The 19,337-nt window shown below is 39.8% G+C and overlaps 1 protein-coding gene across 1 annotated transcript in view; it reads right to left on the bottom strand.

The window, feature by feature from the left end:
- KCNH1 (potassium voltage-gated channel subfamily H member 1) overlaps nt 1-19,337 on the bottom strand; it is a 175,360-nt gene that overhangs the window by 112,637 nt on the left and 43,386 nt on the right. Inside the window, exon 7 of the mRNA XM_021547543.3 lies at nt 12,579-13,008. Within this exon, the coding sequence (XP_021403218.2) occupies nt 12,579-13,008 (430 nt within the window). The remainder of the gene's footprint in view (nt 1-12,578; nt 13,009-19,337) is intronic.

The following is a 19,337-nucleotide window of genomic DNA, read 5'->3' as shown; positions in this document are numbered from 1 at the left end:
CTACTGGCCTGAAAGGACCTTCTGATGCCATCACTGGAAAACAGGAGCATCCATCTACTTGGCAGCTTCGAGTCATTCCCCAGAAGGTGCCTGGCAATGCCATAGAGATCTCTGCCTCACAGGTACTGCTGTTCTCATACTTCTGAACATATATGGAGAAGTTTTGATTTTGACTCTTGCAGTTTTCACAAGTGTGCTGTCTTCTTTTATATCAGTGAGGGGAAAAAAAAATTCTGACTCACCTACCTCTCCCCTTTTCCTTTTTTCCAGAAAGCTGCCTCTTGGTCAGATGGCATATTGCAGTGCCAAGCCAGCATCTACAGGTGATTCACTGTTCTCAGGTGCCTCTTGGAAACACCTACACCAATGCATGCAGCATGGAGAACAAACAGGAGCATCTGGAACATGAGGCAGGTCCCTCCCTACCTCCCTGCACAGATTCTAAATACCTAATAATGGCAAAGAATGGAAAATAGGTCATGGAAGGTAACAGCACAGTTAACACCTCACCTCAATACAGCCTCAGCTCCCCTGTGCCACACTACAGGGCACCAGCAATGGGATGGCAATGCCATCCACATTCCACACAGCACCTGGCACAGCCTCCAGTCACTTCAGTTTACCTTATTCATGAAGGTTCAGAGAATTATTAGACATTGTTTTCACTGCATGAGTGGATCAGAAGAGCTTTGTGGGTCAAAGGTGGCACACTCATAGGTTCTCTTCTCCTTCCCAATGCCCACAGTCTGTGCAGCACCTACACAACACAGTGGTTTGCTCACAGCGATTTCTCTGTTTGGTAATTCCTCTATGATTTTCACAGAAGGTTGCTAACTTCATGTGGAATAAGGCTCCTTTCCAAAAAAATGCCCATTTCCCCCCTCACACATTCTGTAGCTGTCATCTCATTACTAACCTGCAGTCAACTCATTTGCAAGGAGTGTGAGAAAGACAGCTTTTAAAATCTTTAGTTTTGGCATACTTAGTTGCTGATAAAATTGATTTTATAATTTTCTAGGTCACGAAAAGAAAGGCTTTTATGAAGAAAAAATAAGAAGAATCAAAAGTATTCAAAACAGAAGTGAATCAAGCAATCAAAACTTATTTGCACTGTTGCAATATAGGAAATCACCTTCATTTCCTCTCCCCTCTCTCCCTCTGGATTTAAACGAAGCAAACTCAACAAGAATTTTAAAGTTCAGTAAATGGTTAAGGAATAAGAATCTCAAGGAATTATAATTTATAACAACTTCCCTCCCAAAAAACAAAGGGGCGGAACAAATCAAATACCTTTTCTGGTTCCTTGTTTCTTATTAAATTTTCTCTGTGAGGAAAAAAAACCTAAAAGCAGGATGATGCTGCTAGTGTGGGATGGTAAAGCTCAGAGTGGTGACAGGCCCAGAAATGAAGGTCTGTAGAGAGAAGTGATAGAAAAATGGTGGTCCATTTCAGGAAAGAGAACTGGAAATAGGCCACAGAAGATTTAGGGTGCAGTTCTGTGAATTAGTCTCAGTGGATACTGGGTTATTTCCAAGACCAAATCAGTGCCAGATCTGTGTGTTTGATGCAAAAGGATGCACACTGTCCAGGACCATACACACAAAGGACCACCGCAGGCCTGACCATTAGGAGATGAAATTCCACTGATTTGCCTTCTGAATATGAAAGAGGGAAGAGGTTTTGAGCAGAAATAGTAGGAGAGTGTTGGTTCAGAATTGGAGCAACTGTGCTACTTCATATTTTGTAAAACTTGTACAAAAAGTACAAACTGTCAGTAAGTTATACAACTGTAATAAATAAGCTTACAGTTTTCAGAATTCACTGGATGAAGTTTCTAGAAGCTCTGAGACCGTTTAAGATCTCTGTGGACCAGGATGACCCAAAACCTCCAACATTATTTTTCATGCTTTCCTAGTAAGTCTTATCAGAAAATAACTTGCAAAAAAAATTCCTCATTCAAGTTCAAAGGCAGAAATTAATTATCTTAAGTCCAATTCTGTCTCCTTCCATTTGGCCTCGTTACACTTCAAAGGTATTATCAATCTCCAGTTGCCTTTTATTTTGTAGTGAAAGTCCTGCAAGATCCTTGCAAAAACAATGAAAAACCAAACCACAAACCTGAATCATCCTGTTCACCTGCACCTGCACCCATCAACCAACACATACTTGCTTTTGGGATGGTGACAGGGGAAGGCAAGGTTTGCCTATCATCTCACCAGAAAACTGAATTCCACACCACTTGGTACAGTTACTGGTTTCATTTCAATGAAGGAAAAAAGCATTCCTAATTAATGTTGAGATGAGTCAGAAAAGTCAGGCCTTAATATCTCAACTGTTTCATTCTTTACTGTAAGGCACTTGAGATTTTAGAACCTACTGGTTCCTAAAATCCTTTTGCTAGAAGAATAAATTTTCTACTTTTTTTTCCAGGCAATAGGACGTAACTATTAATAAATACATTACTTGTCTCCTTCCACATTTTTCACACCAGTAGCAGCAAGAGTTGCTGCACAGTGGATAAAAGATACCCATCTTTTTACATATATTCCATATTCTCTCAGTAGATCAGAATTTCTTCCAACAGGATGCTGCTTCTGATAGGATATGTCTTCAGGTAATAACTCAAGCTCAGATCTACTGTATTTCAGAGCTTTCAACTCCAAGAAATAGACTGCATATGACCCACAGTAGTATTTGCCTCTTCTAAAACATTCCCTATCAGGTTTATAAACAGCCAAATCTGCCTTTAAAATATAAAAGCAGCCAAATGCACTAAAAGTCACTGATCTGGTAAGCACAACTAAGCCTTATTCATTCTCAAGATGTCATGAGACTGCTTATCCAAGTGGCTAAGGTCACATCATGATCTATAAACCACTCACACACTCCAGCTAGGCAAGCTATTTCCACTCCAACACTTTGTACCCTACAGCAGGCCTGTTTGAGTCCAGCAGAATGTAGATATTAAAATAACTACATAATTTTTGGAAGCTGATGCAGAAGTGAAAAGTGCTTAGAAGATGCTTCGGAACTTCCATCACATTCCACATATTTGATGACAAGTGGCACAATGTGTCATATGTGGATGTGCTCTTTTAGTATTTGCCCTCCATGCCTATCTAATTGGATTTCTCTTAGTCAGAAATGGACAGCCAAATCCTTGTCCAGGATTGCCATCCTTCAGCAATACAGTTGGCTCCTTAAGGAAAGGCCTTCCAGGAATGCAGAGAATGAAAAATTTGACATGTTTTTTTTTTTTTTGTATGTTGCATATATTTAGCCAATTCCACAAGTGGGAATCCATAATATAGTTCTGACAGACAAACCATGCTCTTCTAGATTGCACTTGTGTAATTCAGCAACGGAAGAATAAATTTGTAAACTGAACCCCAAGGTTTGCTGTCCTACATAGCAAAGCACTGTGTCTCTTGCAGAGTCTTCATTTATTGCAGGGAACAAAATATTTCTCTTGCAAATTATCCCCTGGTTCCTGCCTGAAATATTATTTCTTCTTTTTATATTCCTCTCCTCTCTCAGTCCATGCTTTGGATGCATTATGCTCTTCTCTCACAAATTAACTTGGGTTAATCATGTTCCTTTAGATTTTAAAACGAGTTGGTTGCACACTCTGATTAAAGTTTGATAAAGCCAGCATATTTCTTCAGTGTTTTAAATCTACTTACAGGAAGTAATGTTAGAAATGTCTAAAGAAAGCAAAATCCTGCACGTGATATGAAAGACATGAGGTGAAAAAGAAAGATATCCACAGCTTGGACACCTACTTATTTTCCTTATCCTTCCCCTTCCTATTAAAGAGTTAAAAGACAAAATTTAGAAACGCTGTGTAAAAGAAAAAGGCAATTATCTATAACATTACTGTACTGTGATCTCTCCTCAAATCCTGGAAAAACCAAACTATTAACACTTCACAGCTTTTATCTTCTCTCCTGTCAAACAGAACTATTTTTTCTCCATCTGCATTTACAGTTCTTTCAAAAGTTGTCCAATGTCTTGGGGAGCAATGTTAAGCTCTGCAGGAGAGAAATGGATTGTAAAAACCTTGAGAATTAGAAATTTTTAGAGAAATCTCACTTCAGAAATTGTCCTGAAGGGATTTGCAGAGTACTGATAGAGATATGGACTATATCCTGGGACCATTCTAGCAACTAAATTCTAGTATATTCTGAGGAAGGGTGATTCTTTAGTTCTATTAGGCTGAAGTAAAGTCTGAAATTTTTAGTCATTACAGCAAGATAACATATCAAGGGACAATTCATAAAGCATAGGTATGTGATGTAGCTCTGGAACATTTATGTTCTTTTTCCCTACAGCCAAAATTATACAGGCAATTTAACATTGCCCTTTCCAAATTATATTTTGTCAAAAATTAGTAGCAATCATTTAATCTAGTTTTAATCTGGCCATATACACTTTAAATAACAAGAAAGGGAATACCGGTTACTCATTTTTGTATTCAAATAAATAACATCTCATAGAGAATTAATTTAAGCTTCCCCAAGTCAGGCCAGGAAACAAAGTACTACTACACTAATATAGTGATAGAAAATACTTTCTTTCTTCTTGCTTTAAAATGTGTTGGGGTGAGGAGGGGGCTAACCCCTTATGAATGGGCCACTCCTCATATGCCCATGGTCATTAGCTAAGACAGATTTATTACAGCATTAGCATTTGTGTTGTGAACTTGAAAAACAACTTTGAGTCTATCTTCGCCTGGGGACAATTTTTGTAGGATTCACTATTTAGAGAGCTGTCACACAAAGGTTTTTTTCCTGGCTTTAACAACAGTGTTTTATCATAGAACCAGATAATCATTCAAATTGGAAAAGACCTTTAAGATCATTGAGTCCAACCTTAACCCAGCACTGCCAAGTCCATCACTAAACCGTGTCCCCAAGTGCCATATCTATATGTCTTTTAAATACTTCCAGCATGGTGACTTTACCAATCCACTGGGCACTCTATTCCCATGCCTGAACATGCTTCCCATGAAGAAATTTTTACTAATATCCAATCTAAGTCTCCTCTGGTGCAACTTGAGGCTATTTCTTCTCATCCTGTCACTTGTTAGCTGGGAGAAGAGACCAACCCCCACCTGGCTACAGCCTCCTTTCAGGGACTTGAGGAGAGTGAGAAGGTCTCCTGAGTCTCCTTTTCTCCAGGCTGAACACTCCCAGCTCCCTCAGCTGCTCCTCATGGGACTTGTGCTCCAGACCCTCCATAGCTCTGCTGCCCTTCTCTGCACTCACTCAGCACCTCAGTGCCTTTCTTGTAGTGGAAGGCCCAGAACTGAGCACAGGATTTGAGGTGCAGCCTCACCAGTGCCCAGTACAGAGGGCAAAATCACTGCTCTGGTCCTGCTGGCCACACTATTTCTGGTACAAGCCAGAATGCCACTGGCCTCCTTGGCCACCTAGGCACACACTGCCCATGCTCAGCTGCTGTACCAGCACCCTGCATCCTTTTCCACTGGGCTGCTTTCCAGCCACTCTGCCCCAGGCCAGCAGAGCTGCACGGGGTTGTTGTGACCCCAGGCCAGGACCTGTCACTTGACCTTGTTGAACGTCACCAATGGCCTCAGCAGAGCAATCCAGTCTGTACAGATCCCTCTACAGAGCCTTCCTGGCCTCCAGCAAATCAAGACTGCCACATAATTTGGTGTCCCCTGCAAACTGGCTGAGGGTACACTTGACCCCCTCATCCAGATTATTCAGAAGGATATTAAACAAGACTGGTCCCAAACTGAGTCCTGGGGAACAGGCTTGTGCTTAAATAACAAGCAATCCTGAAAAAAACAAGCAGGTCCTGGATGTCCTTATCCAAACAGGAGGCAGCTTTTAAGAGCTAAATTCTGACTTTGCTGTGTTGTGAAGCCTGTCAGCACTGATGGCATCTCTCCTCCATGGCCTGTCTGCACTGAATGTCAATGATGTAACTCTGCAGGCTCATCAGTGGGGCTGGAACTGCCACCACGACCTGGTGCACCCCACACTTACCAATGAGAAATACCAACGTGCTCCAATGGAAATTGCATCCCTCAGGACTCAGATGTCTGAAGGATTGTTTATACACCCAAAAAGTCAAAAACAACCTTGTCTATCTGTTTTATTTCTATTTATCACAATGACTTTGAGGTTTTGTTGTTGATTTTTGGAGTTGGCTTTTTGTTGGGCTTTTTTTTTTTTGCTTCGTTTTTACTCATTCTTTACATTCTTTGAAATATTTTCACCTTTAGAGATAACAAGACCCAATCCTGCCCTAGTAGTTAAACCCTCTTCTAAGCTACAAGGAAACTCTACTCACTTTTCTGCCAGCCCTATCACTTTGCTGAAACTTGCTGTAGCACAGAAATATATCCAGAACACTTTTGGTGGTTTGTTCTAGTGGAGAAAGCATCCAAGTAAAATAACATTCAGAAATCCCAAATAGTTGCTTAACAATTACAGCAATAACACATCATCTCTTCAAATACCATGACTAGCATCAAATAAAAAGTAATAAGGCACAGCACAGAGCGGTAAAGGAACACAACTGCAAAGACTGGCCATACTTATTAAAAAAAAAAAAAAATCCAGGCCTTTGAATTAACTAATAGTGTAGTGCTGCTGTTGGCTAAGATAGATAAGAATGAAAATTTATGCAGAACAATCAGCCCTATAGAAAGTATGCCATCTGCAGCTTCAGGAGCTTGCAAGGGGTCTGTGATATGTGAGAGATTTTTGTCATCTTGCCAGGCATGTGACAAATACCAGGAATTCAAGAGACAGTTTTTGCAAGATAAGGTTTCTTTTTCCTTTCCCAGCATGTCCCCAAACCCAAAACACTGCACTGACAATACCCAGGAACACAGAGAATGTTGCTTTGGGTTTAAAATATCTTAGGCCTTTGTGCTGCACCCATTAATGATACCCTCAGCAAACCTAACTAACACTTGGCACATGACTGGCCTTTAGTTTCAGGCCACCAGCTTCCAGCAAAAATGATTCCAACACATTCCCCCACCACCTAGAAGGGGTTCTAGGGGTAAATGCATTTCTCTTGTTATTAGATATATGTTAGTAAATGGCCACATCCATTTGCTTTTCAGTTGATGACCTGCTTTATAAGGGGGAAATCATGCCTTAGGATGATCATCAAACGTGATGCTGCCATGCCTCTATAACTTGTTCAGGTGTTTTGCTAACAATAGTATAGTTTTTTATAAGTTCCTCACATTCCTTGTTCCAAAGAGCCACTAAACACTTCTTACCCTGCTGGAGGTCACCAAAGCACACCAATGCTCTGTGCAGCTGTGACACTGACCTGTGCATCAGGATGCCTGCCACCAAGATTTTCTTAAAGCTCTCAAGGATGGTCACACTACTGCTCCTTTCAGCAGGAGTGCTGTAAACAAAACTGCCTATGTTTTCACATGTACCCAATGGTTTTGTCATTGCTGGATTGAGTGTTTTTGTTTGGTTTGGTTTTGGTGGGTTTTTTGCCTAGTGAGCAAGAAACTATGCACAGACAAGGCTGATCAAAGCTGAGACAGCTACCCCAGTCTCCTGGAATCTGTGTCTACCTTAATCAGAGACAGCAGCTGAAGTGCTGCAGGACTGCATGATGCTTGTGTTGCACACCACATCGTGCAGAAGAGGAGTGGCTTGGATTTCTGGACTGTTTTGATTAATTAACTCAGTGGCTGACAACTCATCACAGCATGCAAGCATGCATGTTCATTAATCTGACCTTTTAACTCCTACTTTTGTCTTTTTCCATGATCCCTCTCACTATCTGGTCTAAGTATAGTGTTTCACAGGGGAATTTATTATTTTATTTAGCATTCAGACATGTGCATTTTCCTTCATATTTTGGATGAATCTAGCCCGGTAGTTCCAGTAAGTTCCTACCTAACAAAAGGGAATTTAGCATAAACAAGCACCAAAGGCTTGGGATCTTTCAATGCAACTGAAAACATCAACAAAAATCTCCCAAAATGATGGATTTTGCTCCATTGCTCAAAATCCAAATAGACAAGCATCCATCAGTATTATTTTATGTCAAAAGTCAAGAATGCCAAGTATTTTTAGAACTGATCATCCCTACTCCACCTGCATAGCAAGGGGATTGCTGACACAGTACCCAGAGAAAAAACTGCAAATTAAAATCCTCTGATTTTTGCTAGTGCTTAGGAAAAATAAACAATACCCAAACCAACCTGACAGAATCTCTGAGAAAATATATAAAGACTGTAATTGCAAGGCATATGTCTCCATAGGGAAGAAACCAAATATTGAAATAGCTTTTTTTTTTCCTCAAGAATTAAAAATGGAAAATATATGTCTTTCTGCAGACCCAGACAGTGGTTTTAAGCATGGTTTTATGTAATATCAACCTCACTGAAAGATCTGTCTGTAGACATCTTCCCTATTAATTAGCAATTTAGTGGCCATCTGTGGAAAGGGATAAGCAAATATGTTTTTCATTTAAAATGAAGCTGAGGAATTAATTGATTTTACTTCCCCTAGTAACTCATCCTCCTCTCTATATATACACACACACATACACTCAATAAAGAAAGTGAGGCAAAACCATGCAGGTCAGTTCACAGATGTGAAGATATTTTGCTTTGCAAAACTATAATTCACCATATGTTCAGGAAAAGCAGCTACACTGTAATAAGAAATACAAGCTTCCACAGAACAGAAATTGTTAAAAGCAGCCACTGGGTACTTCATCTCTATTTTAGAATAACTTGATCTTCCCAAAGAGATGTGCACTGTTTGAGGTCAAGAATCAAGAGCAATTTTCACCGACCCCCTCCAGTGGAGCTGACGAAGTGACAAAACATCCCTGGGGTTATGAGTATGCCACAGTCCCCCACAAATCTAATTAAGGGCTTCACCTTCCCATATCAAAATAACCAAGAACAAAACACCTTCTCTCTGAAAACTGCAGCCACAATGAGGCCAGAGGACAGTATGTGTATCATTGCATTTGAGAGCACAACACCTCCCTGCAGAAGGAGGCCCTGAAGCAGAGACCAGGGCTGCTGAGACAAAGCTAGGCTTTCTTAAGCTTTGTCCCAAGTGTAAGCACAACCAATAAAGTCAGCCCCACAGGCTCAATACCCACACACATCTTATTCACCTCAACCATGCCTTCCCAGTGTCTGTACACAGTTCATATGATGCACCCACTCCCCCTACAAGCAACATACATTAAATTTTTTACTGGGTCAACATTTGCACTCAGCCAAAATTCCCACTGGTCCAGGACAGCTTCATTAAAGTATTTCTAAATTTTTAATTAAAACTTACCTGGATTTATTATTTACCATAATGAAAGCTTGAATAAAAGAGGGAATGGAAGTAGTCCTACCTACTTTTTTAAACAGCTATCTGATATCACAGCAAAGTACTATTACTGGTGGTCAGTGTGTCTACAGAGTTAATGCAACACAAATGAAATTCTGCCACAGGATCAACTTTACAGAGGGAGTAAGCAGTGAGCAGGAGACATATCCTGCTGCCCTGAGCAGGAGGGAAACCACATTTTAACTTACGAAAGATGGAATTACAGTGTTAACTCCATCTCTCTGGGCACGAGCATGCTCAAGAAACATGGAAGGACACTAGTTATGAACTGCATATGCTTTCAAGTGCCTCTAATACTCTGAGCCTTTCTGGCACAAACACCCCATTTGGATGTCACCACAGGCCTGTGCTGACTGTAGCACAAACCTTTCAGTCAATCTGCCAGTGGAAACGACAGCAATGCACATCTTAAAAACACTTGTTTATACAGCAAGTCCTCTTCAGAAACAGAGGCTCAACAGACAAAATCCAAGATCAAAGAAAAAAGTATCACTGCTATTCACACCTTTCTTCTTCAGAAATTATTCAAGATATGGATCCACTAAACCAAAACAAAACTAGAAACCAAATTGCTAGAAACAAGGACTTGAAAAGCTTGCAAAGCCACCACACCACCTGGCAATGTACACACTATGACCAGCCTTTCCCAGAGGTACAAGAACTTTGTACAGTCAAATCCATTGGATGAAAAATAATTCTGAGCAGGAAGAACTCACATTTCTAAAAGTAAACTCTTCCTTTTCCTCTACTTGATGCCAACATCTGCACTGCATGGAAGCAGCTCTTGAGTGCCCCTACCAAACCATGGAGGCACAGCTCATGGAGCAAACTGAAGCCAAGATCTTTGATATCAAAAATCAGAGGGAGGGTGCAAAGGAAGTGTTGTGATTCTGAATGGATTCAGGACCCACAGAGCTGTAGCTTCTTTGGCACCCTTCAGTGGGAGGGCAAGTTCCTGCCATGCACTGCACCCTGACTTCCTGCAGGGCAGCCTCACATCCAGCCCATGCAAAAAAAATTGGGGCTTGAAGGCATTTTCACACATATTCACCTTCTCCATCACAATTTCCAGAAAAGTCAGTTTCTTTGAGAAATAAAAATAAGGTAAAAATTTCAAAGGTGATCTTACTAATGCAATCATGACTGTAAGCTTAGCTGGCCACAGTATTGTTTAAGCCACTAGTCCTCTGATACAGCACTTACTGCAATTCAAATGAGCAGAGGATAAACCACACAAAAAGAAAGGTTATCATTTTATTTCTGCTCATGTAAATCAACATTATTTATGCATAAATTCAGTTTCTTTTGTCCACATCATATGAAGAGCTTGGAACGAGTACAAGTCCAAAAGAATCCCATGCACATTCATGACTTTTGAAGGCTATGCTTAATCATTATTCATAGCACTAAATAATAATACTGATCAATACTAGCTGTTCTTGTTCTAGCTAGTATCGTGGTCATAACAATAAGCCAAAGATCATGATATTTCCTATCAAACTGGCATCTTCATCAGGAAATATGTTTGGAAGCCTGTTTTGTGCTACACCACTACATTGTCTAATGCACCTTCTCATGAGAAAGCTGCAACATTTTATCCATGTTTTACAAAAATTTCCCTTCTCCTGTAGGGTGTTTTATTAGGATGATGGGACTCTTGGCAGAGGAAAAAGCTAGAAAAAGAAGATTAATAATTTTTATAGCTAAAATATCCCAATCCCTGTGTGATCAACAATGCTTGTCTTGATAGTTTTTTTCACTAACCTTTATCAGACTTAACACTGCACATGTAATCTCAGTGTGTAGCTTCAGTGTTACTGTAAAAGGACACATAAGAATCAAAGGTTCACATTTCAACAACAGGCACTGTGCTGCTAATTGATTTTCCTTACGTATTTGTGTTTGATTTTCTGCTTAGCAAGGATTGACTTTCTCCTACTCTGGATGCAATGTTACCATACAGAAGCTTCTATCTTTCTCCATACAATGACAAGTTTTCCCATGGACAAAGCAGATTTTTCCCCCCTTATTTTGGCTCAAGCTCCACCCTTATCTAGAAAACCATGACCTAGTTTAACAGTGGCCACCATAAGATTCTTAACTCCAAGTAGCTCTCAAGGCACATTGTATGCAGATCCTGCATTGAAATGACAACACGGCCAAAAGCTGGACAGCTTGGCACCATGTACTCGTTCTAACAAGGATGTCTGAGCCAGAGGTGCCCAAGCACAGCCTCACCCCCCTTGCTTCAGGATGTGTCTGTGTGCTCAGCCCATGACCGAGTTTGTGGCTCCTAAAGAGTCCCAGTTCTCTCTCCCTTAGAAGATGATGCTCCCAGATCTCCTCCCACACTCTGACCCACTTATCAAATGTGTACAGCTCTCAGACATGGAATAAGTTTGCCACATACTAAAATGGAGGCAAAAAGGTGAATTAATTCTTAACAGTTCAGGCTTTAAGCATCTTATGGTTTACTTAGAAGAGCACACTGAGAGGCTATGGACAGAATATTTTTTCCAAAACAACTGAATTTTTGCTAGTCACAACAATACTCCTATTTGTGATTTAAACCTAACCAGTAAGGAATTGTGTAATACTGCCACCAAAAATATTTTTAGCTGCATCGCATTTACCAGGATTTCAGATGTCCTTATGAAATCAGCATTCATGACTGTCTTAGGTTATAATATTGGGGTGCATTCCATTACCACCTCGAGCTGCAATCCCTTTCTTTCCTTAGAGATAAGTCCCTCCAGGAGGACCTGTTCTTTTAGCCACATGACTGATAAGATCACAGCATTCTATTGTGAGATGCTCCGCCCAGAGGGAGGAGCCAAATGATGCCACCAAGGATATAAGTGGGGTTGTGCAGACAACAAGTAGATCCCCTCTTCCACGAGGAACAGCTGAGACCTTCTCTACACTGGACCTCCAGAGGGAAACTACATCAGTCTACAGGACCACTGCTTGGACAGAACCATATCTGCTACCACTGCCCTAGCCAGCAAGTGTCAGGTTGTATCTCTAACTCTGTCAGTGGTTTTTATTTTGTGCTATTGTATATATTTGGTTCTTTGTTTCCTTTTTCCTAATAAATTGTACTTCTGACTTAGAGCCTCTCACTGGTTTTGCTTTTCAAACCAGGACAATGACACGCAGCTATTTGGTGCTGTGTACGAGAAAGACAGAATCTCTAATACTTACAGCCAATCATCATCATAGCCACAGCGAAGATCTTCTCGCCGTCCGTCGTGGGAGCGATGTTCCCAAACCCCACACTGGTGAGGCTGGTCATTGTAAAATACAGCGAGGAGATGTAGACGGAATCTTTGCTCGGCCCGCCTTCCCACTTCCCGAAGCCGGAGGTGTTGAAGCGGTAGGGGGTCCCTATGGACTCTCCCAGCTGGTAGAGCCAGCTCTTGGTGCGGATGGTGTTGGTGTCCTCGTCGATGACCTCGTAGTCGCCGATGCTGTACCAGATGCAGGCCAGCCAGTGCGCCGCCAGCCCGAACACGCACACCAGCAGCACCAGCACCGCCGCCCCGTACTCGATGTAGTGGTCCAGCTTCCGAGCCACACGACCCAGCCGCAGCAGCCTGACCACTTTGAGGGAGCTGAAGAGGCTGCTGATGCCCTGGAAGGACAAAGAGCAATGGCCATTAGGGTTTCATGTGAAAGCAACGATATTCGGAGCTTCCAAAGAAACAAGGTGATCGTTGTTTCAGGTAACAGAGAAACCGTGATGCACAAAAAGCTTAGTGACCCTTTCCAGAGATGAATATACGCACTCCTGCCTTCATCCACTACCATTTTGTGGGTTCCTCTCTGAACTCCCCTTTCAGATTATTTGAATAGGTTTACAAATACCTTCGTAAAAACTTCAAACGACAGGCTGTCTATTGCATATCCATATGTGAATTCTTATGCAACATGTCAGATGTAGTGTCAGAAAGATAAAGAAGGCCAAAAGATACTGGCAGTACCTGGCAATCTGCAGATTTTCTGTTTCTTACAATACATTTCCTGTGACTGATAATTCATACAAATTCATGCACTGATAATCAGTCCTCTGACATTCATCATATGAACGACACAAAGTTTAATATTTCAAATATCTCACTAATCCCCAAATTATATCCTTTTTATGACAGCTTTGATATCAATGCAGTATTTCTGTGCTGAAAATAATATGGCTCCCATGAAACAGAATTAAGCCAACATGCAGGACTTTGTATTGTTAACTTTTATACAGATTTGCACAAGAAGTAAAAGAAAAAATTCAAACCCATTTGGAGCATGAGAAGATCTGAATAGCCTACCATAAAAAATAATTCTTTTTTTTTTCTACTTCCTCTTACCAAAACTGTTTCATACATAGAAGTCTGATTAAAATTTAAGCAGACTGGTTTAATGAGTATTTCTGGAAATGCATAATTGCATACTTCTGGTCACCAGCTTTTACTGGAAGTTTGTTTATTCCTGAATAAATACAACTGCCTCAGTATCTTAGGCTGCTTCAATGCACTAGAAAATATGTTTTATTAAATAATTACATAAAGTATATTGACTCATGTTCCCCAAGACTGCAGCAATACATTTTCCCTTTATTTCATGAATTTGTCATGATTACATTGACTCATTTTCAGAGACAGATGTAATTTGTTACCTGGGAACACACTAGCAATTTCTATTAAGTATCTGGACAAGATCTAATACAACCAGGGGGTGGGGAGTAAAAAGAGAGAGAGAAAAAAAAAAGAATATAAAAAAGCAGCCTTCATTTAAATCTGAGATATTTCCAGAAATCTAAAAGAGAGAGAATGCACTACTCTTTTCATTAATATCTATGCCAAACTTTTCAAGTCACGGATACAAAAATCACTACACAGAGTAAGTTAATTTCCATTTCCCATTCATTCCATACCCAGCTTTGTTTTGTAAACACTGGAGCAAAGCCTCAGTGCCAATTCTGAGAATATGGCACAAAAGGCCTTAATTTCCAGGGGAGGAAAAGCAGGTATTTCTGAACACTCAGTATTGGAGAGGAAAAGTAAAGTGGAAAATGCAAAAAATTATAACCATATTTTAGAATTGGACATGCAAGTCCTGGACTGACAAGCTGATTTAGTCTCTGCATTTAAAATATTCTGAAATTATAACAAAGTCTTCTGGCCTTTTCCCTCTGGGCTCACGCCCATTTCTCCCTTTTCTCTTTACAAACCTTACCAGTGAAACACTAACTTTTTACATTTTGAGAAGTCCCCAGAAATGGTGCTCTTTTAGCTTCAGTCTCAAAACCAAGCCTTTTAGTCATACATTGCTTAAAAATCTCCACCCCAATATGCGAGCAAACAGTTTTATTTTTGTGCAAAACCTGTTTTTCAAATTAAACAGATCCCTGCAATTAAAAAAAAAAAAAAATGCTGTTTGTCAGCAAGAGTCCTATCAAAGCCAAAAAATAATAAAGGTTTAAGAAGGATTTAATAGCTTAGAATTTGTTTAATTTATAATTAAAATTAAAAAGAGTCAAGGATTAGAAATACTTGGGGAAAGGAAACAATCACAGAAGAGGAGCTCAAGAAATTGGATATGAAAAATGGGAATGCTAATTAAAATACGTGAAATCAGATTTTAACAGTCTAAGGGAAAATACTTTTCTCAAGCATTCTCTTATCCTAATTTCCCTTGTGGAATTCACTAAAAGAAATTTTATTTTAAAAATTTATAGGGAATTAAACTACATCATTTGGGAGAAACTGATTCTACCAAATTCTGACCAGAGATAAAGAGAATTAGGCTTTTTGTACAAGAAGAACTTGAATATTTACAGAAAATGTATACTTGATTTGGTTGCACTGGAAGGATACATTTAATATTCACATTACTCCTAATACTCACCTGATTGTATTGACAATGAGATTTTAAAAATTCAGAAAAAGCTCAATTTAAAAAAACCCTATTTATTTTTATTTCAGTATTAACAGTGCTCTCTCTTTGATTTCCTCAAAGGAAACGATTTGTCTATCATAAATGGATCAATATCAAAAGCAAGAACTGCACAGGGAAATGGTTATGCATATAACTCTTGAAAATTTCTAAGTGAAAGAATTTCAAATGGTTACAAACAACAGAAACTTAATAGACTGTTTCACAGATGATAAAGTAGGGGAAAAAATCAGATAGTCCTGAAATACTTTAAATCAGTACTTTTTGGCATTAGATTTAGCAAGTTATATTTCAATGCTCATTGGAATAGACCTGCTGGATTGAAAAATTGACAATTTTAGATGACCACTTTCTGAAATAGAACTGTACTTTTAGATTATTGCCCATTTTAATGCTCTTATCAGTGCAGATTATTTTTATGCTTTTATCGTACAGATGGCTCCACGACGTCATGCAAAGGAGCCTGAACTCAATTTACTTCCCTTCCACCCTCTTGGTCTGCTGCTCCTGCCAGTTTTGAGAGGCAGATTAAAAGACACCCAGAGATCCTTGTGCCCAAAGGAAATAGAAAAACCTCAGTTCATGAAGAGCTAGAAATGGCACTGCGTGTCCCAAGCAGGCATCCCCAGGTACTCTGCTCTAAAGGGTCACCATAAGGAATGTCTGTGTGGCAGCCAAGGAAAGGACAAGGCTAAGTAATATTCCATGGGCTTCTGCTGGGTCTGATTTACCCCAACAAAGCTGCAACTACTGGAACTCTGTCCAACAGAAAACATCCCTTGAGGGTATGCAAAAATAAATTTTAAAAAATCTGTTATATGGCCAGAATAGACACATAGTACATTTTTACTATATTTTTTTTACAGAGGGAAGTTGGGTCCAGCGCTCACTTCAATATGCAGCACTTGGTCAGGTATGTCAGAAAATACTGAATTTCACAAACTCTTATATTTCAAATGTTTTGAAGCGACTGAATGATACTGAAAAAATTCTACTGCTGATACCTATGTATTGATGTTGATAAATATTTCATAGGTTGGCAGGTTTACTTTCATTGCCAGTGATGGCTGCTGCACAAAAAAAGGAAGAAAGTGTAGCCAGTCCCCTCCAAACCAAAGGGCAAGCTCAAGACACTGAAGAAATAATTCTATAGCCACTGACTGAGCAGAATTAAATGTCAAAAGCTCTTAAAATAATAAACACAATCACTTCCTCTCCTTCTACACGTTTGTTGCAGAGTAGAACTGTACCCTTAAAACATACCAGCCTCCCAGGGGAAAGCAGTGTCCATATTTTATATTCAAGAAAAGTACTTCATAAGTTTGTCCATACAATACTGCCAAAAGTAAATTTCCATGTGTCATTTGTCATTAGTTAGACTTCCTTGCTATATACTGTGCACATTTACACAGATTTTCTTCTGCATTTCCTTGCTTTCTGGAAGATCTAATCTATGTGAGTGCACCCCTTGTCTCACGCTGATACCTCAGCCATGTAAGTAGCCTTCTTTCCAAATACAAGATCCAGGACATCCATGTTTTGCCTCTACCTCTCAGTCAGACAACATAAAATTTGTGCTATTACTTCCACACCCAGATAAGGAGGCAGAGACACTGTGAAAACACAAGGGCTGTAAGCAGAGCAATTATTGTTACTTATGTCTTTGTGGTCCAAGAACAGGAACAGTGGACACACTGTGATAGATGCTGTACAGATAAAAGCAGTTGCTGCTGTTCATTTGCCATGCAAAATTAAATTCAGCTCAATTCATTGTCTAATAAAAGTCCACCTAGAAAAAAAAAATACAAATTGTCTAATGAACAGCCATAAAAAGTAACTGAGGCCACTCCACTTGCCCCCTCAAAAACGTGAGAAATACTTCATTTTCCATTCCAAACAAGAGACAGCATGAACAACTGCAGAAAATAACTAAAATGCTGCATTCACCCCACCTCCTACAGCTGCAGTAGCACAAGTACTTTAGTAATAGATTCAATCTACATGACAGTATTCACTGTTTAGGCCATTATTCACTTTCTACATGTACAGAAAGAAAATGCACTTAACCCAAGCATTAAGATTTTTTTTTCTAGGCTCAAAGGCAGGATAATTTACTTCCTACTTATTACCTATTTTTAAAAAGAGAAATATTCAGTATTAGCACAAATCTTTCCGAAGTTTTCCAGCACTTTTCTCTCATATGGAACTGCTAAAGTTCAGGCTTCATATCAATTAATGGGCGATGCAGGAGACTAAAAGCTAACCATTAAAAGAAAGAGAATGAAACAGACAAAAAAAATAAATTATTTATTCCAAAAGGGGAGGCAATGAACCAAATTTATCACTACTGTGAGGCAAGAGCTGCAGAAAGCACTGCCTTCTTTCTTGACACTTTATTTCAAGTCAGCCATGCCACAGCCTGGCTCTGCCTATCTGCAGTAACCTGGCAGCCCTGTCAGGTCATCATTAGGACTACACATTTCCATAATTTGTCTCCCCTGATTTTCTTAATTAGGTCTGAGAACATGACCTTTCCTACAGATGTCCATATTTAGCAACTAAGAGATGAGATAGCGTTATGTGCACAGGTCAAAATCAATATCTAAGCCCTCTGGATACTGCTGTGGTTTGCAGCACTGAAGAAAACAGATCTCTAGACCCCTGAAGCCTATTTTAGTCAGACATCTGTGAGCTTGGTTAGAACTGGGGGAGAAACAGCAATAATTCATGTATTAGAGCACAGGGTGTGGGAAGAGATGGGAAGGCTGATTTTTCATTTGTAAAACTATGTCCACACTTGCCTTGCATGCATACATGCACACTCAGAAAAAAAAAAAAAAAAAAAAAAACAAAAAACAGGAAACAAACTCTATTTTCCTTTTACTTTGAGAGGAAAAACAAAAATAAAGATGACACATAAGTAACCTAAAGAAATCACACTTTCTCTGGTAGCAAATAAAAAATTACCCGTCGATAGACAATAGTCTGCTTCCCTGTGCTTCTGATTCAAAGCAACTGCCAGTTCCAGAAGCTGTTTACTGATCTCAAAGAAGCAAAACACCCAAATAATATTATTGTTACTGGCATCTAATACCTCTCCATCTTTCCCAATTCTAATTCTATCCCTAATATGAAATAGACTACAGAGCAACCACTTAGCTACTCAAACAAATACCCTTTGTCATCTCATCTGACTTTCTGCCTCAGATCGATAGAAGTGTGCTGAATGGGGGAGAGTAACTGATCCCTGCCTCTGGAACATGCCTCCCTTTATACACAGTGTAAGTCTCGCTCTAACAGCAGCTTTTTGAAATAATTCAGACTCTAATATATTCAATTATCTCTCCGTGGACAAAGGCTATCACCATACATTATCACTGAAAATGTAATTCAGCCTTTTAATTCTTTTAGCCTGATACAGATTGAATAGCTTATGTAGACTACTATTCTCTCTTTAACAGAATGATAAATCATGTCAGGCATTTCAAAGCTATGAAGAAGTAGCCCTGAAATTCAGTAACACCCTTACTTATCTGTGACTTAGCAGAAAGACTAATCTGAACATTTGGAGTGCAGAAGAAGAGTCAACAGGACTCTTAAAAGCCTCAAGTAGAACCTACAGAGAAGGTCAACACCAGGCAGGGACACAGCAACACATCCTGCTCTGGAGTTCTCTTTTGGTAGGGGCTATCCATCAGCAGACAGAGCAGAAGTCCCTGAGCCACCAAGGTGTCTGAGCCTGGGTAAAACATGGGAAGGTAGCAGAATTAGGATTATAGCATAGGAGAGAATTTAACCCTGAATGTCTTCCAAGGCACAAGAGCCCTGCAGTGCCTATATCCATCAACACAATTTGGAAAACTGAGGATTTTGGGGGAAAAGACAGCCTGCCCCTGCACGTGGTAGCATAAAAATGGCATGTGATGGGTAGCATGGAGGTTGGGAGGTTTTTAAGGGAGGAAGATAGAAAAGCTCATATTTGACTGGGAAAAAAAATGGGAGGGGGAAGAGATGAGG

Source organism: Lonchura striata, chromosome 3, assembly GCF_046129695.1.
Source record: "Lonchura striata isolate bLonStr1 chromosome 3, bLonStr1.mat, whole genome shotgun sequence".
Classification (NCBI taxonomy): domain Eukaryota; kingdom Metazoa; phylum Chordata; class Aves; order Passeriformes; family Estrildidae; genus Lonchura; species Lonchura striata.
The sequence above is the reverse complement of the archived record's forward strand: the minus strand, read 5'-3'. Positions and strand labels throughout refer to the sequence as shown.